Source organism: Eutrigla gurnardus (genome assembly GCF_963514095.1).
Source record: "Eutrigla gurnardus genome assembly, chromosome: 1".
Lineage (NCBI taxonomy): Eukaryota > Metazoa > Chordata > Actinopteri > Perciformes > Triglidae > Eutrigla > Eutrigla gurnardus.
This window is the reverse complement of record NC_139915.1, coordinates 24050183-24076133: the sequence shown is the minus strand read 5'-3', so window position 1 is coordinate 24076133 and position 25951 is coordinate 24050183. Positions and strand designations below refer to the sequence as shown.

The window sequence follows — 25951 nt, the reverse complement described above, 5'->3', positions numbered from 1 at the left end:
ACTTTGATAGAATGAAATAAAAAACTGTTAATTGAAAAAAAAAGCGATTATAGACTTTTCTGCATCGATGCAGAATCATTCAACAAAGCACCACGATGCATTATAGAATTGATTATTTCTCCTACCTCTAGTACATGCACACATTTCTTGCAGGAACATATAGAGATTCTCACACACACACACACACGCACACACACACACCACACACACATCGATTCCCACATCGATGCGAAATAGACACAGGCTTACACATTTCTGACTGGTCTGAGAGTTAATGACTATACAGCTGCTGGGTTTTGTTACATGTGACTTTAAATGCCCCCCTATGTGCTCTCATATACAATTCATCTCTACTGTATCAAATGAGGGAAATTCTACTATCTAGGGTCCAGGGACAGACAAGAGAAAAATAATAAAATGACAAAGCCACAGGGACTAACGCTGTAAAGCAAAAGCCCAGATTGAAGAGGAGCTGAAGAGGCTTGGAGAGGAGAGCAGCTGGAGGGGTGGACACCCACAGCAGCAAAGTCCTTTTTAAACATTCATTGTGGATATTTAAATAGGCAGAGAGCAGCAGAAGTGATCAGGGGTCAAAATTACCACAAATTGCTTCCTTTTAGCAAGAATGGCAAATAAAGACAGCACTCGCCAGTCATAATACTTGAACAGAAGTGGAAGCTCCCATTATGCGGCACAGTCAACCTCACGCCACATGGAGAAACCAGTGTGTATGACAGCGGAAACAGTGAAAGATCATGCATCAACAGCAGCTGATCCACGGGTCTCTGTGGCTTTTTGGTACACGGACAGTAATGGTGGTCTCAGTTGGACCACACTTTATCCGCTATCTTAAAAAAATGTGTAGAGGAAGATATTAAGAGTTTAAATGAATATAATATATTTATTTAATATACACAGTATTTATAAAATGGAAATTAAATATTCTGTTGTTTTGGTTTCAATCCCAAAACTCAAGGTCATATCTGTGTTGAACTGTATAAAAATAAATCAATATACATCTGAAAATGCTCTCGTACGAAGACTCTGAGATCAAATGGGTTACATACCCAGATTGTACCAGACGTCCATCTCTCCGCTGAGAGTGCGAACCTCGATGATGGTTTGGCCCAGGAAATCATCTGACTCGCGCTTGAAATGCTGCTTGACCCTAGATTTGATGTCGTCATCCTCATCCCACACACGTACTTTGATGCGGTCAGTGGCATTGTGGCATTCACTGTAATTTGGAAAATAAACAACAACAGCATATTTTTTGCGGAAGCCCATCAGGTTGAAAGTAAAATACACAAGTCAAGCATAAATACATGTTCAGACAGTTCCCGACCGAACTGTGTGTCGGTGTGTATGAGTGAGGGTGTATGATTAGCATGTGGATGTAGCTCTCTGCATGTAAGGAGGAAGACGCTGCATGACCTTTACTCTGCATCTCTATATTTTCACTCCCAATACATGATATCCGATCCCACGAGACAAGAGCTGAATTTTTCAGGAAAACAATTGTGTAGTATTCATAGCATAAATAATATTTTTTACCAAAAGCTTAATATCCTTTTTTTCTAGTCTTCATTGCATCAGTGCAGCTGAAAGACATTTCACAATAATGCCTCTACTAAATAGAACAGAGGTGGCCAAAGCACTTAGCTTCAGATGGGGTCAGACAGTTCAGCTCTGGAATTAAAACCGACAGATTACATTTTGTTCTAATGACATCTTGGGTGCGACAGCCAGAGAAACAGTATCTGCTGTATTTATTTTAAGTAATCTCTTTCCAGGGTAAGCACTGGTTGCTGCCGTTCCACTAGTCTGGGGCTTTGCTCTCTGCCAAGCACTAGCTAATGCATCTCTCTATTAATCTAAATCCCTGTTGTAATGGGGAAAAGCCACCGCTGGAAGCTCATTACAGGTGTGGAGACACACACAGAACATCTCAGTAGCACATACAAAATATATCTCTTAACTATAATTTAAAAGAACAGATTATTTCAACATCAATACATCTAGAACTAAAGACAGAAACCTCTGAAGGAATGATGAAAGGAAAAACACCACTTCACTTGCATGAATCAAAAAATGTCATTAGCTGCTCTCTCTTTGGTTGAAGTAAACATGACGTATATTCTGATTTGTAGTGAATAAGAAGCCATACTACTAAAGCAGTAAAGCACAATTATATGCTTTGTGCAGTCATTAAATATATATATATATAGGTTAATTTTATATGGGCCAAATTGTCATCTTACGGTATGTGTGTTTGTTGATCGGGTGGTTTGACTAAGCTAGCGGTCATAGAGGAAGTAATCACGTAGCTTGACCCGGATGTTTGCCGTTACTATGACAACAAGTGAAAGCTACTGCTAGCTTAGGCAAACTACCTGCTCAATAAACACAAATAACATGATTTGGCCCATATAAAATTAACCAACAATAACCATCAACAGCCATTACCTTAAGGGCCTTAGCAAAGCGTCACACGTTGGGATGAATTAATTAGAAAGATAAAAGCGACATTCGGAAGCGAAGTTAGCTAGCATAAATGCAGGTTGTTAGCATCGTAATAAACTAGCAAATTTGCCACTTTAAAACTCGCAAATTTGCCACTTTAAAACTAGCAAATTTGTGACTTTTAATCTCAGAATATTGCCCACCTCTCTCCACTCCGTTTTTTTTTTTTTTTTTTTTTCGACAGTGGCCCTAATACGCCGTCATAATATAGTGTATTTACTAATACCTGAAGAACATATGGTATTACACTTAAGCTTAGTGGGGAATATCTGGTCTGGACATTAATAGAAAGCACTTACAAGTAGAACTTCTCATCCCAGACCGGATTGAGGTTGCCGAAGATGGTCTTTGTTCTGCGTTTGGTCTTGCCCACCTGGACGGTGACATAAGGGTCGCTGGAGCCGGTTTTATCCTTGGCCTGTAAGCCCTGTGCACTCATGACTGGAGACAAGAAGGGGAAAGAGTCGAACAAATACCATAAGCAACATACTTAACTCAATTCACAGGGAAGTATTACTTTGAAAGTCAAAAACTGGAAGCACTGGCCTGGTTGGTGGGTCTCTTAATCACTGGTTCATCAAAATCAGCCACATTTAATTTGGATTTAAAATTTTGTGTTTATGTGAAGTGTTAAGGCTCGGTTATGCTTCCGCGTAGTGATCACGCAACGGCCACGCAATGGCCACGCAGTTGCTTGGAGACCGTGATGGTTCTGCGTTGGGTTTACGTGTCGAAATACAATTCAATGCCACACCGGTAAAGGGCGCTATGTTTTTTTGTAAAGACTGACCGACCGACCGAGACTCTTGTGACGTATATCGTCGTTAGCTTCGTTATAGCCTATTTGTTTACCTTCCGGCTTTAAACATTCACAATTTTTCGGAACTTGGTGTTTTATTTCTTTGTGCAAAAGCGACAAGGTGCAAACAATAAAACAAGGTGCAAACAATAAAAGTAGACTATTAAAAGTTTAAATGGCAGTGTTTATGAGTGGAAACCGGAAAAGCGGTCTCCAGCGGATGTAGTTAGCGGACCAATCACAGCCAATGCTGCTGCGTTGGTGTTGCGTCGCCTCGACGCGCGTCTAGGATTTTTGGGAGGTGCACGTCAGGCCCTTGCGTTGGACGTAAGGGGGGTCCGCAAGGACGTAAGGGGTCCGCAAGCCCCCTTGCGTTGTGTCAACGCAGAAGCATTACTTGGGCTTTATTGACCTCTATGATTGATCCAGGCCATAGGTAGATTCCACCTGTGTATCTTCCCACTTCTACAATATATCTATGCTGAGTAAGGACTAAGATTTAGAATTTTACTTCCAAACACACAAAGGAAGGGGCAGAGAAGGAGAAACCGTAGTATTTCAGAGCGCCATAAAAGGGAAAAAGGACACTGAGGCATTAAATATGCATAAGTGACAGTCTAAATAATTCAGGGTACATATATATCCCTCAGCTGCATGCTGACAGAAGTCGGTAGGAAGGATATAGAGGCTTGAACAGTCATAGCCTGCTTGCTCCAGGACTACTGAAAATCAAACGCCTCCTGTAGTAAAGGCGTTAAGGCATAAAGAGGGTCAGTATGCTTTAAAATAAACAAAGTCAGCTAGTCCGATCATCCAGCAGCAACTAAAACCCCGCCCCCACACCTTTCTATGTGCAGCATAGAGAGGGGGTGAAACTGACATTTTTTTTATATCTTTAGAAAATCGTCAGTGCAACATTCATGCCCAACTGACCAGATGTGCAGAGTTGAAAAGTAAACACACAGCTGTCTCTCTCACATGTACAAACATGAGAACAATTATCCCGACAATTATCTCTCCCCCGCCCCGCTCCATGTATGAAGGCTGGCTTCTTGCCCCGCCTTCACATGTGCCTTAATTATGCGCACTGCCTTACATAGAGCAAACTGGGGCCGCGTTGGGGTTTGACAGCATTTTAATCCCGCACTAAATCTGCTTATCAAATTCAAATCCCTTTGAATCATATATTGAGTATGTTTAGATTTAGATTTTAAGTAACAAAAGTTGGAATAAACTTTTGAAGAATTTAAACCAAGAGCTATGTAAGAGAGTGATGATATTTTTATTGATTAGAATAGTAGAGTAACAGCGAGGGCATACCCAGAGGCCTCAACAGATAAACTATGCTTAGGGTATGAAGAATGGACACTGAACAGAGGAAAGGACTACATGTTTTCCTATTTATTACATTGACCTTTGTTGGGGTGCTTCAGAAATGTTCTATAATTAAATAAAGGAAAATGGTATGTAAACTTCTCATACTCCGTCTTGCTTGTTTGTTTGGTAATGCTGTGATCAGTGCATTGGCAGGTACAGCAGCAGATTCAGTGATTAATGAAGATTTTCTAATTATCAGGATATAGTATGTCTGACTATGGTTCACATTCATGGCCAGGCCTCATAGTGTGCACATTAACCAGAATCAGAATATCTCATGGCTACTATGGGGGTGCTGCAGAGCCAGTGCCAGTCTGTATTTATCGAATAAATGAGATATAAACAACAATTCAATAAGTATATTTTAAAATGGGCCGTTCAATAAGCCCTTGGGAAATTGACCAAGGCCACCCTGGGTATTTTCACTGTCTCATCCCATCCCATTTTCCTCTCTCTCTCTCTTATTTATTTTCTTACTCCTCTCCTAGAGTCCCTTTCCTCGCTTTCCCCATCCGTTCCGTCCGCCTCTCTATTTGTCTCCCTCCTTCTCTGTTTCTGTTTCTCTCCAGTGTATTGACACTGTGAGAAATGCAAGGTGAGCAATAAATGAGCTGGGCCTGGCACAGTTACCACAGAGATGGATGGGAGTGCAGGGGTAGAGGTTACAAAGCTAACTTCCTGACCTTCTTCTTGCCCATTAACTAGAAGTCAAATGAAACCCAGTGAATAAGCGATAGTATCATGTTTATGTAAATGAAGTAGTGAAATGAAAGAAGGGCCTTGTAGTCCTCAAGAACGATGATTCTTTTCAGGTTTATGGTTTTTAGATTGACAAACGGCAAATGTTATGTAATCAAGTGGGGTGTGAAAGATAGCTGAACATTAGATGGGGTGGGATTCAGATCACTTCCTCTTCACTAGGAGGAGAAGACAACCGAGGTTAAGTGAGTCATTCCATGAAAATGGTGCATTTTGAGTCCCCGTCTCCTCTTTAGGTGTATTTTATCTACTGGGTCACAAAAATCTATATTTTAACAACTTTACATATACATTGAAATGTCTCCTTTAATACAGTGTAATAAACATTAATACAATTTTATCTTTTTATGAGAAATTGTATTGTTTTTTTTGTTGACACCACCTATTTCCTCATGTCCCTCATGGCCTTCAATTAAAGTATACTTAGAATATACCTAATAAAACTATAAAAAGTCCATACATTTTGATATAAACCTAAACATCTATCTGTGCTTATTTGTTGGTGATGTTTTTTTTCAAAATGAATTGATAATTATTTATTAAAATCACATTATTTAGTTCTGTACCTGAGTAACCCCTCAACCCCGTTACACGAATGATTCTTCCCCCATAAAAACAATGGTATGATCCATATGAGCATGTACACCAGGAAGTGACATCACTCAAGTCTTTTGGACAACAGGACACCAAAGACAGGCAAGTGGCTCCCTTCTTTTACTTTATTTTGGTCATTTATCTTGTGGTATTGTGGTCGTCAAACTCAATGACTCAACACCGTCACATGTAAAAAAGAGAGAAAACTATTACTTATGAAAAAAGTTGTTTTTATTTCAAGAATACATGCTAATTCTGAATCTCATGCATGCCATGTGCTCTCTCTCTGGTATTCACTATGTACAGCGGTGGCCATTTTGTGCTAAAATCACAACCCCGTCACACTCAACCCTGTTACATGTTTAATTGTAACGGGGTTGTGAGATTGTGACGGGGTTGTGATTTTAAGACTTTGGTTGTTAAATTATCCAATTATTTACATGAATTATTATTATATTTGATAAACATTCTTTTACCACATGCATGCTGAATGTAATCTATGTAAAAGGCAACTGTCAAGGTGACGTTTAAGAAATCTGTGGAGGGCACACAAGAGGACCTCATGGAGCTCTTCCACAGCTACATAAAGCGATTCAAACAGCATCACTTTAACATTAAGCAGCAATATGCCTTCTGCCGTGAGCTGAAAAAGGAAATGTCAGGGGAAGAGGCTTTGATACATGTTGACTTTTCCGAAAACTACAGCTGTAAATACAGCTCCCAAATTCAGGCGGTCCACTTCGGGGCTTCACATCAGCAGGCCACCCTTCATACTGGTGTCTTGTATGTTGGCAGACACCCAGAGCCTGTGTGCTTCAGCACCATCTCCCCCAGTAGACACAAAGGCCCTCCAGCGATATGGCAACACCTACATCCTGTGCTGGATTACCTTCAGGCCCAACATCCACAAGTGTCTGTGCTGCACTTTTTAAGTGATGGCCCCTGTACTCAGTACAAACAACGAGGCAACTTCTTCCTTTTCGCCACAGAGCTGGACAGAAGAGGATTCAAGGCTGGTTCTTGGAACTTTTTCGAGGCTAGTCACGGGAAAGGAGCACCAGATGGTGTCGGGGGGGCCTTAAAAAGAGCAGCTGATATGATGGTGGCAAAGGGCCGTGACATCCCAGATGCAGCAGAGTTATACAAGGCATTGACTGAGACAAACACAACAGTGAAGCTGTTCTTTGTGAAAAGTCAAGATGTTGAGGAAGCAATGGAGAAAATGCCAAAGCTGATACCAGCAGTTCCTGGCACCATGAGAATTCACCAGGTCATTACTCTGGCTCCAGGAGAACTGCTATCTCGTGATGTCAGCTGCATGTGCACAACCCGGAAGCAGTTTAACTGCAAGTGCTTCAACACCCAGTGTTTCAGTTTTGGCCAGAAGAGAAAAACTGCTGTGCCACAGCCAGCCAGTGGAGGGAATCCAGAAAACGATATCCAATGGGAAAGTCCAGAGCTGATTGGGAAATGGTGTATCCTCAGATATGATGATGATTTGTATCCAGGCGTCATTCTAAACATACAGGAAACACATGTCCAGGTCAAATGCATGCATCGTGTCGGGTCAAACCGATTCTACTGGCCGCATCAGGATGATATCCTCTGGTACCTGTTTGATGATGTCCTTGAAGTCATTCCACCCCCACAGCCTGTGACAAAGCGCCATGTGGAGGTATTGAAAGAGGTGTGGAACCGACTTACAGGCTGAAGTCCATGAAGCTAGAGGCACATGCATACACACACAGATACATACACACACACACACAGAAATCATTAACTGTTTGATTAATATTATCAATTCATCAGTTCACAAGTTTAATTGTATGTACAGCAACAGGCATAAGGTGTCTTTTAGTACAACACTCATGAGTTCTTTAAAAGTATATTTGACCAGACAAGGCTTGGCTCTTATGCCTGAAAACACAGGATATGCATACTCACAGAAATGCACACACACACAGACTCCACATTATGTTAACATTTGAGCTATTCCGTTTACAATGTTTTGATAGATTATATGTTGTTCTAGTTGCCATTGTTTGTAATTTGGGTTAATAAAACTCAGTTCAACTGTAATTTCTATCTGTTCTTGAGTAGGTTTGATTTTGACATTGGTGGGGACATTCAAGGCAGCACTCATGAATTAATGTTTTTTTGCATTTGCAATCATAATTTCATGTAATGTAGAGATGATCAAATAAACAAGCTAGTAATACATGATGAGACCTCTTTGATATTAAACTCTGATTTCAAAGCCATGAGTGAAGCGTTGTTATTCAAACACACACACACACACACACACACACACACACACACACTATACTGGCCTCCCTCTTTGTGCTGAAGTAGGTTATCCAGCTAGCCCAAACAATCAAGTATGCCCAGAAAAGACTCACAGACAGGACAGGTGTCGTTGTCTCTGACCTTTACTGAGGAACATATCTTGACTGTGAAACTGCAATACACAATATCCACAAATACAGGTTTTTAGAATGCAGCCATACAAACAGAGAAAAGGTGTTGTAGAACGCTTCAAAATGAATGTAATAACATGAATCAGAACAATATCTGAGCTACATAGTTAACAAGTTAACAGCTGAGCAAATCTGCCTCTTATACATGCATACATGGAAGAATTATTACAATGTATGACATAAAAACGATTGTAATGCACAACCAATCCTCACCAAACTTATTAAAGCATAAACACTTACGGATATGGCCTTCTGTGGCTTCCATGACAAACTAAAATCTTTCCACAGCACAAAGAACGATGAGAATCGTCTGCAGCACCAGCCACGTGCTCTCCTTATCCCAAAAACGAAAGTGAAACTTAACTGATTGGGAGTTTGCATTTGCATTTGCAAGTCTGCATTCAACCTTTGCATCCCCAGGGGCAGCATTGCCCTCAAACATTTAAAACATCATATAGGTTACCAGTTCAGCAGGCCATGACACACACGCACCACTATCACAATTGATAGGGACTACACAGTAGTGCCTGGATATTGTTGCTGGACCCAACAATGAAATACAATGTTCATAGAAAATCCTATACAGTGAATTTGAGAGTTAAAAAAAAACAAGCTGTATTTGTCCCTTCAACCCCGTTACCATCTTCAACCCCGTTACCCTAGTCTCAACCCCGTCACACCTACATTTTCATACATTATTTTTAAAAAATGCATTAAAAAGTAATTTAATGTTTGTTGACATCTGTCTAAAATGTTGAGAGCTATCACAAGCTTATTGATTTTGGTGAAAATTCTTCAGTTAAACTACACTTTTGATGAAAAATGACAAGAGCCCTTTCACGAAAAGGGACATTTCAGGCTTTGGTATAGCAAAAAAGGGAGATTTTATATAATTTTTGTATTTACAATTAGTGAATTAGTGTGGGGGACATCTAATTAATATGAAAATATTGATTTCTTTAGAAATGCATTTTATGATCATATTCAGAGAGCTTCCATTTTGTACATAACGGGGTTGAAGAATAACATTGCCCAGATCTTGAAATAATGACCAATAATGATAGAGAGCTAATGCCTGAGATGGGAAAATATGTTTTTCTGATAGTTAAAAATATCCTTAATGCTGTGGGGTATACAACAAATGATACATTTTAGTAAAAAATATGAAAATTTCTAAGTCCAATTTGAACCATTCTCGTGGAATGACTCAAGTAAGAAAAGGAAGAACGCCTATAAAGTTGCCTTTTAAGACTCTGAAAAGACAAACTGTTCAATCTGAGTTGTTGAATGCAACTCTCCATTTTACAACCCAAGGAACAAAAACACATACATATATGCATGATAAAGAAACACAAATGATTTTCCTACTATATGTGCTGTAGAGTGCTCCTTTCAAACTGCACTCAGGGGCATGATTGATTGGCATTGAGCTTGAAACGCAGTTGTGGGGGATTCGTTTCCAAATACACTGTACGAATCAGCATGCTGGTAAGCTCAAAACGTATCTCTGTCAGTGGCAGCAAATACTCTTCCACTGTAAAAATTAAGTTGCCTCTTTATTATTGCCTCTCCGGTGCTTTGTATTTACCGTGCCGTCCTTTAACATTTGGCAAGCATTGTTGCCACCTGATAAGCTCTCCCACTGTTTGTATCTTCTTTTTCGTTAGAGCTGCATGTCACAGACTGAGCTCCTTTTAAAGATGAATTCATTATCAAAAATATGTCCTTGTCTAGGTACAGGAGTACCTGGTTTCTCTACATGATGTGCAAAAAAATGAATTATCATAAATTATTGTCCACAAAACAGTGATGCATTTATAACCTTCACAGCATTATCAACATACTACTTCTTCCCAAAATACAAACAATTTCTATTACTATCTGTAATAAAATATGCACTGCTGATTGTGGTTCAATGTTAGAGGTTAATGGCCAAGACCTTGATGATAATGACAAGTAAATACTCATTAAAAAACAGTGTTTGTCATTTGAAATGAGCCTGACTGACTGAGCAAAGGGTTGTAGGTCATAGATCAAAGGCCAAGGTTCACCTGCAGCAGTGTAAAGAGAGTCCTACCTACAAATCATTTATCACCTTTAAGTTGATTGATGGTTCATGTTTAAATGAGATCTAATTAACTGACATCATGGTGAGATCCATAAAACAAACCTCAGCAGTCTGTTTGAAGAATAGACTTTCTGATATAAATTACAGGAACCATGCAAACCTGTGATGCTGATTTTGGCAGACCACTTGGAGGTCCCATCCAGAACAGCTTGCTTGGCGGTCTTCAGATGACTGGTGAAGTCCTCCTTGGAGACGTGGAACATCTCCTGGATCACCTCGAACACTTCAGGGCTGTTCTTCTCCCTTATCTTCATGCGCTCCTTCATAGCCATGATGATATTCTGGGTCTTGTCCTCCGCCCCATGCTTGGAGCTCTTCTCCACTGCCCCTAAAATGAGACAGAAGTTAGGGTTTCAGCTTGGTAGTCTACATATTTAATACCCAAGAATTGGTAGGAAAAACTGCTGATCCATCCCAGTGCATCTATCATATGTATTCACCACCCATATTCCAGTTTTATTTTATCAATTACTATGGTAACCTAACTTTCTCTTCTCTTAAATACTGTAAGAGTTTACAATACTATGCTACATCATCCAGAAATCTATCTAATGTGCACCACGTTGACTGTGATTGTGTGATTTTGTGTGGAGGATGAGAATTCACAAGTTCACACATGAACGGTGGATGTATGTGTGCGTTTCTTTACATGAATGTGTGTCTGTGAGACAAAAGAGGCACATGTGGCGGTTAATTCCCTGTATCTGATCCCAGTATCGTGTATCTAGCCTGTGTGTTTGAGTGCAGATCGAAATGTGATAAAGATGAATCGTAGTTTGAACTGCAAATCATTGTTATGCTGGTATTAAACTGTTCTAAAACACTGAGCTTTGTAATGCCAGGGTGTAGCTAATCCACTTAGAGTGTGTGAGCATTGCCGTGAGGACCATCCTGAAGCCTGCATGTCACATTGTTTCCCTTTGACTACACCGTAACAATAGGGGTGGGCCTGATTGAAAAGGCTGATTGGGGGACTGCAGTGTAAAAGCACCATGTTACTTGTAGCAAGACGCGCAAGGTGATAGGTATTACACAGCAGCCTTCACATGAACTGTGAAATATAGTATTGGCATTTATAGAAATGTGGGGGGATGAAGAACAACACTAGCATTGCTGGCACTTCATAGATTCTCAAAGATTTATTTGATTTTAATAATGATTTAACAACTGTTTGATCATTATCGAGCATTGCAAAAAATAGTAAATCGGAAGATCTGACTCATGAATACTAAAATCAAGCATGTAATAAAAAGATAATGAATGCATCTGATCAATGTTCTAAATGATGCCGTTTGATCTCTCCCTCTCTCTCTCTCACATACACACACACCTGGGGGTTTCAAAGTCTTTGTGAACTTTTTATCAAAGCATTAAGGGATGACTCTACTTCCTTACGTTGTAAACAATCTGCGTTGAGCAGGTCCTGGCACTTCTCGTGGCATTTGACGCCACACTCTGAGCAGCGCATGCCCTGGCGAGCAATGCCCCACAGCAGTCCCTCGCACTCATGACAGTAGGTGGGTGCAGTCGCCGTCCACACCTCAAAGTTATGGGGTGTTGTGGATGATATTGGGTAGATCAAGGCCTGGAGAGTCTTCTTGAAGACATGTAGTTTCTGAAAAGAAATAATAAAAAAGAAAACTGTGATGACATAGATAGATGCGAGAAACAGAGGAGGTACGGCTGACTCATGGCCCTGTGAGCGAGAGGAAATAACAGTCATGACAACTTCAAAAGTTAATAAAAAACAACTCTGCACTTTAATTGTTTTTCACAAGTGTTCAATACATCTTGAGATCAGTACTAAAAGTATGAGTGATGATAATTCTGCATTTGCTGAGGGATCACAAAAGGCTAATATCATCACATAAAGTTTAGCGGTTCAACAGAAACAGCTTCAGCAGGCCAAATTCAAATTGATCTGCAGTCTGAGCAGGACGGAGTAGAAAGAGAACATTGACAATAAACTATTGCATTCTGGTCATTTTCACAATTACATGAGTTGGCTAAACTGCAGCTATCATTCATCAATACTGCAGCATTTTCAACTTCTTTTCTTCAAGAAAGTAGTATTCCAAGGTAACATGTAGGAGACTCGGTTGATCCTTTTCTGATTACCTTATCATCGATGGAGAGGTCAGCCGTATGAGAGTAAATCAGCCTTACATCTCGTTAAGCTTAGATTAACAGCCTCCACGGGCTTTGTTCACATTGAGTGGTTTACCGACTAAAGCTCCCACAGACCAAATACTAAAAAGTCGACTCGAAGCCTGTCTACTGATTGCTGTGTAACAGAAGCCTTCTCAAATTGAAGGCTTTACTGCAGCAGCCCGGCCATCCAAAAGGGCTGGGAAAACAGGCTGGGACTTGCCAATTCTTGAAGGCAGAATCAATGGATGCTGTAAATAAGGTTTTTAAAAGTGAGCATTATCCAGATTGAGAGAGGGGGAGGAAGGGAGTGAGAGAGAAAGTGACAAAGCAAAAGAAGATGTATGGTGGTTAAGTAAATCCTCAGGGAGGTACTTCCTCTCCACTTTGACGGCGCTCCCCTTCTCATCCACACCTCCCTCAGTCAGTCTCCCTGTGTGTTGACGACACACTTTAACACCTGAACAGCAGCTCTGCACTTCACCACGCAGACGACTGCATTGCTCACTTCAACACACTTATAGACCGAAATACGTACACACACTTAGCGCCGATGATTAAATGACACCAGATGACAGGACAAGGCCATCTAGCATTGTGAAACTCGTTGACACAACAGGCTGCTGAGTCCTGGAGGGCCTTTAATGAAACAGAGCGGGGATACAGAGAGATTTTCCTTTTAATCGGAGAACGATGAGATGAAGCAGATGTCTGAGATTTATCCACAACTTGCACACGAGCTAGATCGGGGCCACACCCAGAAGCCTGCTCCTCACCAAATGTAATACTGAACTGTTAAATACTGACACCGCCTGCAGCAGATGAGTGAGCCAAAATTTCTATGAGCGTGGGAATTCTCAGAGACCTTGCTTTCTCTTTTTTTTCCCTCAGTGAGTTGACTTGACTATATCTATCTTTTTAGCCTCAATTGTTCCAGCCAACCAAATGTTTTGAATGATACCGAGCATGTTTTGTGTGGAGTACATTTTCTCTCTTGGCATTTCTACCACCGCGTGAGCGGTATACCAGTCGTCTATTTCTGTCTCTTTAAAAATCCGTCCCTCTCTCTGTTCCCTCGCTCTCAGTCCTGCCACTGCTTGTCACACTGTGCAGCATATGTGTGAAGAGTGCTGCTTGTGTGAGTCTGTGGGTCTCATGTGTTAGACTGGGAGGTGACCCTGGTGATTCCGTGCAAGACACAGACAGAATTGATTGACATCTGCAGCCTCTGCCTGAGAGCAACATGACAGAGAAGAAACTAATCTCCCCTCCTCCTTTCACCCCCCCCCCCCCCCCTTTCCAATTTCACCACCTATTGTCCTTGCCAACCAACCCCTTCATTGATGCTGCCATCCTCCTCGTCCTGTCCCAGCCTTCTACACCTCCATTCATTCACTTTGACTACTGTACCATCTCAACTCTAACAAGGAGTCCATGTCATTTTCACAAACCACATTACTTTGGCATAAAATGTATGACATTTGCTAGTGTTTCATACAATATGCTTTTCTGTTCTACATGTCAGACATGAGCACTTTATCAATGGTGTATTTTGCTGTTAACCCGACTGATGATATCTGAACTGACTTAAAGGAACGCATCATATCTTATTTCCTGATACTCCTTGACCCATGTCAGATCGTGGCTCCCTTCGACGTGTACGACGGAGTCCCTGGCTTTGTCTCAGCAGGTACACACAGTCCCAGTTTATGTTGACAGTCACTGTTTAAAAGGCTCCGCTGCTCAGATCATATGCAGCTCAGAACATTGAGCGGACACACAGGCCGTTAGCCAGCCCATACATAATGTTCTTTTCTGCTCTAGAAAGCAAATGCATGGGTAATATGACACAGAACAGGAAAGAGAGGCGTCCGTACGTCAGCAATGACAGAGTAGAGTATTGTAATCAAATTAAAATCTGTTATGTTGACAGAGGAAAAACAATGGAAAAATTGGGGCGGAGATGAGATGGAGAGAGCATGGGAAATTGAAGCATTCCAAATAGGTTCAAACATTTCTACTGGGAGATGGGGATAGATTGTTCAACATGGCCTGATCAGTGCCAAATGAGGACCATGGGGTCATAATGACAAATCGCCCTTAGCTCTGATCTTCTCTCATTCTCTTCTTATTTCCCTCCTTTTCTTGCCCTTCTTCTCTCCTCTCTTGCCCCAACTCTGCTGCACTCTTGGACAGCATATGGTCGGTTACTGAGTACTCTTGCAGTCCTCACAGGGAAGCACTCTCCTGGACTTAATGCAGCAGCAGATAAAACTCTGACATCTGCTCGTCCTACTTAGCAAGACCGCACAATCTGCAGCTTTGCTCGGAACTCAGTTCCCCTCGGCCACCAATTATTAAACTCTCCGTTGTTTGCACCGAATCAGAATATTGGACATCTATCCCTGAAGTTCAAGGCCTTCCGTGGCGCAATCTCCAAATGTTCCCAAGAATCAGCTCCATTTCTACACCAATTAACACAGTGGATCTATCGCGTCATTTCTTCCTCATCTGGGCTATGAGTTGTTCATCCCTAAAGCCCTTTTCATAAAACCCACAGCTTTTAGTAAGCAATCAAGACCCTGTCACTGAACTGGGCATGTGGACCACGAGGACCAAGTCAAGTGTGAGAAAAAGAGAAGTGATACGTTTGAGTACACAAATCAGTGTGCACAAATTGAAGGACATGTCCCATGTTAGGAAAGATGAAATATTTGTACATGATGGACAGGTCACAATTGATTGCGGTAATCTTGTAGGGTTAGGCAGCCCGATGTTGCACACCAGTGAATATGAAATCGTCTGCCTGTTTGTCTTGCTGAAAAACTGCCTCCTCCGGCTGCTTGCATCCTATAATGCCGTCTTCCCTCTGGGAGGGAAGAATTGCAATCAATTAATGCAGTGAAAGCTTTGGAGGTCAACACCAAAGTGTCTCACACCATCAACGGAGACATTCTGCTTTTCCTCCGCGGCTCGTCCTCCTCCATGTACGGTATTAATCGAAGGAGGTCGAAAGGAAATCATGGGGGCTATTCTTGATTTCTGAACAATTTCGATTTTTGAACAAACTCCAGCATGTATAATTGATAGCAACAGGCAAATAATGGCATGCTGTATATATATATATATAAAAAAGGGCAGCAACTAAACGCCATCCACCTAATTTACATTCCAGAACTCGGTGTTCCTGGCAACGTGATCCCAGGGCCCTGAGGTACAATGGCTGCAGCAAACAGCACAGCTATAAAAGTTTGTCAAAGTTCCCGCACCCTCCTCTGAAAACAGTGCCCTAAAAAAATAATGAGAGAACATGGGTCCAGCATCCCATGTCCTCGCAGGAGCCTCCATTACTGAAATAGACTCAACAATAAACAGACAATGACTTTCCATGCAGGCATGTTACAACTCACCAGATCCTCATTATTCAGGGTGGACCGGTTCACCAGAGCGAACGAGATGCCTGCCTTTCGAGCAGTGAGGGTCTGAGAAGTAGAGGGGAAAGAGAGATGATGAAGAGAGATAAATCCAATGGCCCATTTTACACACAGTGGCTTGTAGATCACACATTTATATGGAGTTGAATGGCTTGGAAATGGTTGATAACATTTCGTGAAAGGAAGAAAACCCTCTCCCGAGTAAATGGCTCCAATTACTTAAATAATAGTGAAGGAATAAATCAAAACAAAAACAAGAATTTGAGTTTCTGTTATAGATGCAAATAAGGCATTCATCATTTGCCTGTGCAAAAGTGCAGAAAAAGTAAGCTTACCAAAGCCTGCGGTTTCCAGGAGGCGACGAACAGAGAATGAAAGAAGAAATGAAGAAACTGAATTAGACAAGGAGTGGGTGGGGGAACTTTGGAAACACAAACAGCAGAAGAATTTTATTTATTTTCCATACTGAGCATAGGTGTCTCAACTGCCATGCAGAACTGCTGGTTAGGGCACAGAGCTCTAGAAAGATTCAACTATTCATCAAGAAGAATTAAACAGCCGTTGCATGGTTCTTTATCTACTCATGCACTGGAAGTTACTTTACTGCAGTCATGCTTGGCATTTATATTCAGTTCTCTGTTGGCTGAAGCTTTGATCATATTTTCTGCTGTCTGCTCTGCACATTAGTTTGACACAAACAGAGAAACACAAGACGCACACACTCACGTATGGGTGAAGCCAGCTGTACTGCACAACACAGACTCACGCACACGCACACGCACACACACACACACACACACACACACACACACACACACACATCTGCTCAGACAGTCACAAACATACTCAAACATTTAACAGTACACGCGCACACAAGCACAAACAGATAACACACATACACACAGATCCACATGTTGTAAATTAGCCGTTATTTTAATATCCACTGAGTTTGAGTGACCAGAAATTGATGAACATTGATCCCATACTGGAGGAAGTTACGTAACAAAGGAATGCAGACATGGACAGCTGACAATATTGGATCAGTCTTTACCACGACCCTTTCATTTGTACAGCCCAGCTATGGTAAAGATCCATGGAAGCCATGGAGAATGTAGGAGGGAACGTGACCTCTACATGAACCGTGAGTTGTTGATGTAAGTTTATCAACATGCACCAGCACTGTTGAGGTTGCTACGGGCAATACAATATGACCCTGCGTCCAGATGTTATCTCTTCAGCTACAATATAGGGCCCAATGCTTTGGGAATCCATTTTCAACGCTCTTTTGTTTGTTTATGTTTTTTGCATCCCGCCATGATACGGGGGGGAACCTTGCCGTCCGTTCTAATCAGAAGCTGTTGCTGCCCGAAAGCAATCACACAGCAAATGGGGGACATTGACAAAGGAAGAGGCATGAAAGGGGACCAATTAGTTTGCTGACTACTGACTTCATCCCACGTGTAAAAGGCTTGCTCAGTGTCACTTTTACATGATTTAAAAGCCTCACACAGTTAAATCAGAAGTCAATGAAGTCTCTCGGATATATTTTTGGGTTGAGTTGTCACCATTTCAAAGTTAAATGCAATTTGTCCACACTCGCCAAGCAACAACAATAAAAAAAAGTGGAAGAAAAATCGCCAAGCATCGGCGAGGCTGAAATCTGACAACTCACTGAAAAATATCACCCATAGCTGTTATGGGTCTATGTAGGAATGGCAAATATAACACGCAAAATCCAAAATTAAAAACGTCAACCCATACTTACCAAGACATTGTTGGTTAATAATTTCATGAGAGATATGGACAAATACAGCATCAACTCATGTTGTTCACTGTGATATAAACATTCATCAGCATCTATGTGTACGACATCAGGCTGCATAATCATATTAATGTCACAATAAACGCTAAATCTTTAAAGAGTAGAATATTGAGGTATCATACAGGTTGTTTTTAAATCAACTTCATTTAGGAGTTCTGATAATTTTTTTCCCATCCATTTGACTAAAATACAAAAAGATGAGAAACAAACATACACAAGACAGACGCACACTGTGCAGCACATGACAGACAAACAATTATAACAGATATGAATACTATTGGCATCATGACAGCATGCTGTCTCGCAGGAAGACGAACCATGTGGCACAGTGCTAAAGTGGACTGCACTGCAAAAGCCCTCTCTGTGGGATATGTTATGACACATTATGTTGCAATAAAAACTAATGGTGGAGCATCACCGTGATGCAATATCTTAAACACCCTCTCTGGGCTAATTAATCAAGCCATAGAGTTATGGCTAAGGTTACATTAACATTCCCACAAAGCAGAATGCTTAACACTGCATTTACACTGCTTTACACTAGTGTAAATGCTCTACACTAAATAGAGTTTGAAGTGGTTACTTTGTCACCAATCAACTCCTTATTGGCACCTTTTTAATCACAATTAAAGTTTATGTGATTTTTATGTGCGGAAAGTGTATTTCAGTCTGCGTGTAACAAACTTGTATTTAATATCACAAATCCAGATTGAGTTATGTTTTCATAATCATGAATGTTGCAGAGACATTACTGCTGCAAAAATATCACGGCTGATATTAGTCCTAGGCTTGTCCTAGGATATTATATATTGATAACAAACAAACAATGTCACTCTAGAGCACTATCACATTTTATCAGCTTCCCAGTAAAGTTATAATTGTCTTCAGGAGTGGTCCATACTCACACAGGGCAGGATTCCACCAGTGTGGTATGATGTGGGGTCACTCAGATACATTTGACATAAATCACACATAACCTTGTTGAGGCAGATGACTCACCAGGTCTCGGACAAGAGGCACTGTCCTCTTGCGGCGTAAATCTGGCATACTGTCAATACCATAAAGAATACTGCCAGCCCTGGAGAAGCAGACAGATTTAAAGTGTATTAATATCATAATAATGCCGTGCTGGGGGAGACATTACAACGGTGAAAGGGGGGGCATTGATTTACACAGCTGGCAAACACCATGGATCATGCCTCCTACCTAACCTGTCTCACCCCTTCCTCCTCACCTCACATGGTGCCGACCACCGACACTGGAGCTCCGTGTAATACCTCTCATCCTCTGCTGTTCCCCTGGACGCCCTCTTACTGAAGGGAGATTGATATCTAAATATTTATAGGGTGTTCCTATCAAACTGGATTTATATTACATTTTATGAATACTGAAAAGCACTTGAACTGTCTCTACACCTCAAAAATGGTGACTTGAAGATGATTTTTTCTCAGCCTCTACAACACTTCAGCTCCAGTTGTCTTGCTCCCTCCATCCCCCCGACCCTCTCGTGAACACTCCGCAGCTCCCTCGCTGCTTTCTCACCAGTCTTGCTCCTTTCCTGTGAGGCTCTCAGTGGCTTCACCTCAACTGTCACTCAAAGCCTCTCTAATGACCTCAATGTGACATCGAGGCCCCAATGCCTCCACAAAGATAAAGCTCCTGGAGCTTTTCTGTCAGTCCCTAGGTGACATCAATGGTACGACCCTAAAGATACACCAACTGACGAGCTGCACCGGCCCTTGCCTTACCCTCGGGACCCTGGCTCTTAATGCCTCTTTACTGTATGCACAATGCATGCTGCAGATGACTGCATGGTAATGGCATGAGCTGGGGTTAATTATCATTATTATTATTATGAGCTATCTTTCCCTCATGACATCACATCACAACAGTTGGCTTCTCTATGCTTCTCTTCCTCTATCCATCTATATAGACTCTAAATAAATCACTCTCACACATTCAAGACATTAATGAGGCATGTGAAGCCAAGAGGATGAATTAATTTACAGATGTTGTGAATCTTGCATATTCATTTTCTCTCTGTGGTACGTCACAAAACAGGGAGAATGCCACCTTAATTGGGGATGCATGCCAGAGGATCAGCATGCCTGCAACATTTCTGCTACACGTGGCTCAGCATGGGGGTACAAAACAACACAGCAGCTAAGATTTATGTAATTGTGAGCCGATTAGATCAGGAAGCGAGACACCACTCACCCTCCAGACTGCAAGCCGAGCACTTTGGGGTCCAAAATACTACGAGGCTGCAGAAAGAAATAAAAAACACAATTTAAAACAAGATATATATAAGGTAAGAGCACACAGCTAAACGCAAAGCAAACAGCATCAAAATTAAAATTAACATACACTATGATGAAATGTACTTGGGAAAATACAGTACATCTGGAGGTCAGTTCAGGATAAGATAAATGATGAGGAGAGAAGGAGTACAGCACAGGGAGAAGGGAGGGATAGCACCACAGGCAAAAGACCAAATTGTTCTACATCAATGTAATTTGTGGGCTCAGAGTTTTGCCACTCTCTGTGCTTCAGGCCAGAATTGTCTATTGTGTAATGCCTCCCCTTCACTGGCCAAAATGTCCAGTTTGAAACACAAATCATTTTTCTAAAAAAAAGGGATAAAACTATAACCGGTTCAAAGTATGGGCAAGATGGCTCAAAGGCACATGCTGCATTATCTTTCACACCTACAGATATCCGTTCAATTTATCGACATACACACACATTCACACATTCACACGTACACTCACTCTCTCCCTCTCTCTCTCTCTCTCTCTCTCTCTCTCTCTCTCTCTCTCTCTCTCTCTCTCTCTCTCTCACACACACACAGACACAGCTCACGTAGATGTATTATTTCAAATCCCATTCAAGCGAGACGCAAACGGCGTACACCATCACACCACAAACCACGCAACACAAAAAACATATTTACATATACACAAACACATGCACATGCAAGGGAATCACAAGTGTCCATGTAGTTGATGATAAACAATGACTTAAAACCTGTGTATCCAAAGCACTGCTGTCTGAAAGGAGAAGATGACAGCAGGGTGAGGAGTTAGGAAAGAGCAGCTCACTGGAAAATACGCACACTTAGTTAGGACGCTAATCCACTATTACCGGCCGCATGATGACACAATTCTGTTTTGCCGAACAATTTATGCAGAAATGGAGACGGAGTCAACATGCGCCTTAGGGAGAATGGCTATAAACAGAGGAATACCATATGAAGTAGAACCGGTAGAAGAACCGGGTTTTTTTTTTAAAGATTGACAACATTACCTGAGTATTCAGGAGAATCATTGCTATGAAGACATGGGACATTGGGTAGGCAGAAGTGGTTGGTATCATATTGCTATTTTAGAAACAAACTGCAAGAGGGCAAGCCCTCTAAATAAGCAAGATTGCAGAGATGTAATTACTGTGCTATTGATCCATGGGTGATACATGGCAGCATAATCATGATCTACTGTGCTACAAACAGAAAACAGCTGTTCACAAGAGAAAGATCAAATTGCGGCCCTGATTAAAATGCCATGATACACTGTTTGTTGTTGACGTGTAGCTATTTGTTTCAAACCATGAAAGCATCAGCTTCTTTCTTTAGTATTGCCAATATCTATTCAGTTTTGTCTGTGCTGTTTAGTTGAAAGTTAACACCTGAATAACACCATGAATATATACACTGTTGCCCATAAAGTTAAAATATTTAGTTTTCAGACACAATCCTCTGTTAATTCCTATTCAAATGCATCAGTAACCACATTTGACCAAGTGCAATGATTACATTATGTGGCATTATAAAAGACAATACATTTGCAAATTATTCCAACTTTGTGGGCCCCCCTTTATATATTAATTGTTAATAAAAACATAATGCTGCAGATACACATTGATTGAGAACACGAGTATATGATGGATGCAATTGCCCAGAGTGCTTTATAGTGCTATAAGTGTTTACCACAAGTGCATATCTCTTCACGATGATGGTCCTGGGCACTGATCGTTTAAAAAACTTTAAAATGCAGTACAGTCAGCACAAAATACTAATTGTTCAGGCCTAAGTAGCATAAACTCCTCAAAAGGATGATAATTGTAGAACACTACACTTTTGCTAGCAATAAATGATTGCTGGTTGAGTTGAGATCAAAAGCTGAAGGACAAAGGACTTGAAGAGGCGCTAAGCTGCAAGTGGGTTCCGTTTGGACAGTGATCTGCTAAGCTACTTTCAGCCCGGCTACACAAGATAGAGCCATCTCCTCCACCAGCAAGTCTGCAGCTGCACTAGATAAAGCCAGGCCACAAAGATAGGCTACATGCTGCTGATATGAACGTCCTTTCACAGGTGCCTTAAATCAGAGGAACAAAAAATTGAATTGACTGTTCGGAAACCCTCCGCATGTGCGTGCCGTGGGCAATGTGTGGAGGTATTAATGGTAGCAGTAAATCCTGCATTTCAGTGGTGGGTGGGTGATAGTACAACACAGGAGCATGTGTTCTTCTTCTGTGGACACATTCAGGCACAGATTCACAGAGACGCAACAAGGTACGTAGCAGTATACAAACACACAGCGAGAGTAGAAAGTCCTCCTACTCATTGCAAACATCATTATTAAATCAAGAAACCCCAAATCGGTGAGACGGATTTCCACAAGACTCTCATTATTACAGATGTTTTTTCGCATTCAGCAAAATAAGAACAGCATGTGTTGATCACAGCACCAACAGTGTGAGGGCATGAGGATATTTCCAGAGAACTCAAGATCAACAGAGAAAATCAAGAGCAACAGCAACTCAAAACCTCTCGACTTATTTTTAAGTTCAAGACATGAACACTATACAAAGACTGCAGCAGTGTATGGGCACAGCACATAGTTATCCGCTGTGCTACCAAAAGCTACTGCCCAAAAGCCTTCAGCAGTTTTGTGATAATCAGTATTCAAGAAATGTGGGCGACATGTTTAATATATCCATATTGCCCATATGACATATTGTCATTTCAGTATGGGCTTGGAACCTTAAAGAGTCTATATGCAGTAATTACATGTATAGCTTGACTAAATTTGTAGTGCTAGCAGAAGTTAAACCTATCCTGCACAATGTTTATTCTACAGACCAGCAGAGAGGAAATGGCTGTTTGTAAGTGTCACTGACTATTGTAGCAGGAAGGTTGAGAGGGACAATGAGGTCGATGCTGACATGACTGCCAGTTTGTGGCGTGGCTCAGTGGATCACAGTGCCATCAAGAGCCCAAAACAGAGTAAAGGCTGGTGTCAACTCGTACAGCAAGTTTCAAGTTTCACTGGACAAAACATATTTCCTTAACTTAATATCTGAAGTCAAATAAATAAAATTCTAACCGTTTTAAACAAAAGTGATGAAGTCTTTCAATCATGCAAGCCATTAGAATACACTATAAGCTAACTATCAACATTTAAAAAAATAAATACATTTGGTATTTGGTGAAAAGTGGCACACAACATTCGCAGCCAAAAAACGAAAAAAAAAAAATGTTTGCACTGCACTAGTTGGGTTGATTACAGCTTAAAATGGCCAATATTTCCATTCAGTGTCAAGACAGGAATTAGTGTGACCTTCATACTACTGCAGCATTAGACACTTATATTTCTACTGAGAGACCAGTGGCATCGATAGGTCTGTTTCCTGGGGCGTAAGCCCCCAGAATTTTAAATGTAAAACTGTGAAGATTGACAAAAATGTGTGTAAATATGCTATAGTAAAGAAAAACCAGGTCTCTAAACCAACTATTTGGGTGTTTGTGTGGGTCAGCACTCATACAGGCAAGAAGAAGAAGAAGAAGAAGAAGAAGAAGAAGAAGAAGAAGAAGCTACATTTTGTTCATCATGAGTGTAAGGGCTGTTTGTCTTTTACAAGACCCACGTTGTATGTTGGCCTATGTTATGTTATGTTTCCAAAATGAACTAAAACGCTTAATGATTAATTTATCTATCAGTGAAAACTGAGAGAATGAGAGAGAGGGGGTGCAGGCAGACAGCAGATGAAGAGGTACACACTGCATGAACTCTATCTGAAAATGGTGTGAGGAAAAAAAAAACTTTTAATATTTCAATAAACCAATGTTAACATACAGTGGGGGGTGTACTCAGATCTCTACTTAAAGTGGAATAGCAATCGTGTAAAATACTGTGTTACAAGTAAAAGTTCTGCATTTAAATATTACTCAAGTAGAAGTACAAAAGTATTAGCACTGAAATGAACTTAAAGTGCTAAAAGTAAGTCCTCATTAAACATATAATGAGTACTTACTTTTAGTGCTAAGTATATTTTAATTGCTATTTTTAATTACCGATGCATTAATGTGTTGATCACTTTAATGTTGCAGCTGGTTGAAGTAGAGCTACTTTTAAGGTTATATTTCACTTGGTAGTTTAATCTAGAATACATCTTCATGTATTAGTTGATTACATTTTGTTTTAATAATCTGAATCTATAAATGAATTAGAGCTGATACAATATTTCCCTCTGAGATGTAGTGGAGCAGAATAATATTGCATTGTACTTAAGTGCAGATCTCAAACAGTTAGTTGCCTGAACCTGACAAATAGAGCTGTGTATCTTTATCCCACAAGTGGGCACATTTGGGTTACTTTAAAATGTAATCCATGAATTGGTTATTTAGTAACTCATTTACTGACTTATTCATTGAAAACAATCTGGACATTGTGAAATGCCAGAAAAAAGAGCACAGGTGTTATTAATAAGTTTATCAATGGCTGAAGTCCACTTAAGCATTTTACTTTGGAACAGAGCCATCATTAATGTGATTAACGCCTGTGCATTTATTTTCTTCTCAAGCTATCGAATGTTAATGTGCAAAAAGGTCTATTACTCAACGGTTACAGCTCAGTCGAGGGTGCCTTTCAGCCACCGCACGTGCACTTCTCAGCTTCGGTTTTTAACACGTGGCAATAAAAACAAATAATTGTAGTGTTACGGCTGTGTGTTTTCCCTGTGCTCTTGTCCCTTTTCCCCTCCAGTGGCTCTACCCAGGTGAGCTGAATCATACAAGAGGAGCTCTTTGCCTGGGGAAGAGGTACTTAAAAGCTCCAGTGCCAGCAGCAGCAGGAGGAGGCCATGGTGCAGAGACTGCTGGTCTTACTGCCTCTTAGCCTAGGCTTTTTGTCATGAGTAAATCCTATGGATTTGATTGTTTTAGATGGTGTCTTTTGTAATTGATTTGATGGATTGTTGTTCGCCGCAAGGCCTGCTCAAGGGTTGGGCGTAATAATAGTTTAATATTATGCACTTAAACTAAACTTGCATCTTGACTATCAACAGTTAGTTTTGCCCCGGTGATGTCAGGAGGACAACCTACATAGCATCCTATAAACACAGGTTCAAAAGATACTATTAACCTTATTTGGCAGAAACTAACCAACTATCACATGCTGCAGCGGCATGTTTGGGTCCTGTGGCTTCATTGAATGCACAAAGCTTGTAAATCTGTGATTAAAAATCCGACAACTGGGATATGTGTGAACTTAGAGGTCGCAGTTGATGTAATGAAAAGTGGTGGCTCAGAGTCAGATGTGACCCTCCTTGTTGCCGATCATAGACATAGTATATAGTGGAAATAACCAGCGGTTTCTGCACTACTGTTTTGAAGCATAAACGTTTGCAACCGCCGAACAGAAGTGACCACGTTTAGACTGCAGAGGAGCAACGACGTAAGCAAGCGGCACCCTGAGCACCCTTGCTGCCTCTGGCTCAATATGGCTTCTGGTGTGAAGTTGTTACAAAGAAAGCTTCCATAAGTCAGGGTAAACTTTACAGCTAAATGCTAAAAGCCATCTCAGAAGCAAGTTGCATTGGTAGAGTAGTACT

General features: G+C 41.0%; 1 protein-coding gene across 2 annotated transcripts in view; it reads right to left on the bottom strand.

Moving 5' to 3' along the window:
* Window positions 1-25951, bottom strand: part of LOC311029546 (protein unc-13 homolog C-like) — a 102954-nt gene that overhangs the window by 62541 nt on the left and 14462 nt on the right. For both annotated transcript variants that reach the window (XM_084034741.1, XM_084034742.1), the window contains exons 3-10: window positions 21089-21111; window positions 20279-20325; window positions 19061-19139; window positions 16216-16269; window positions 12053-12272; window positions 10758-10985; window positions 2823-2964; window positions 1068-1237 (exon numbers count right to left, since the gene is read on the bottom strand). In XM_084034741.1, the coding sequence (XP_083890867.1) occupies window positions 1068-1237; window positions 2823-2964; window positions 10758-10985; window positions 12053-12272; window positions 16216-16269; window positions 19061-19139; window positions 20279-20325; window positions 21089-21111 (963 nt within the window). The remainder of the gene's footprint in view (window positions 1-1067; window positions 1238-2822; window positions 2965-10757; window positions 10986-12052; window positions 12273-16215; window positions 16270-19060; window positions 19140-20278; window positions 20326-21088; window positions 21112-25951) is intronic.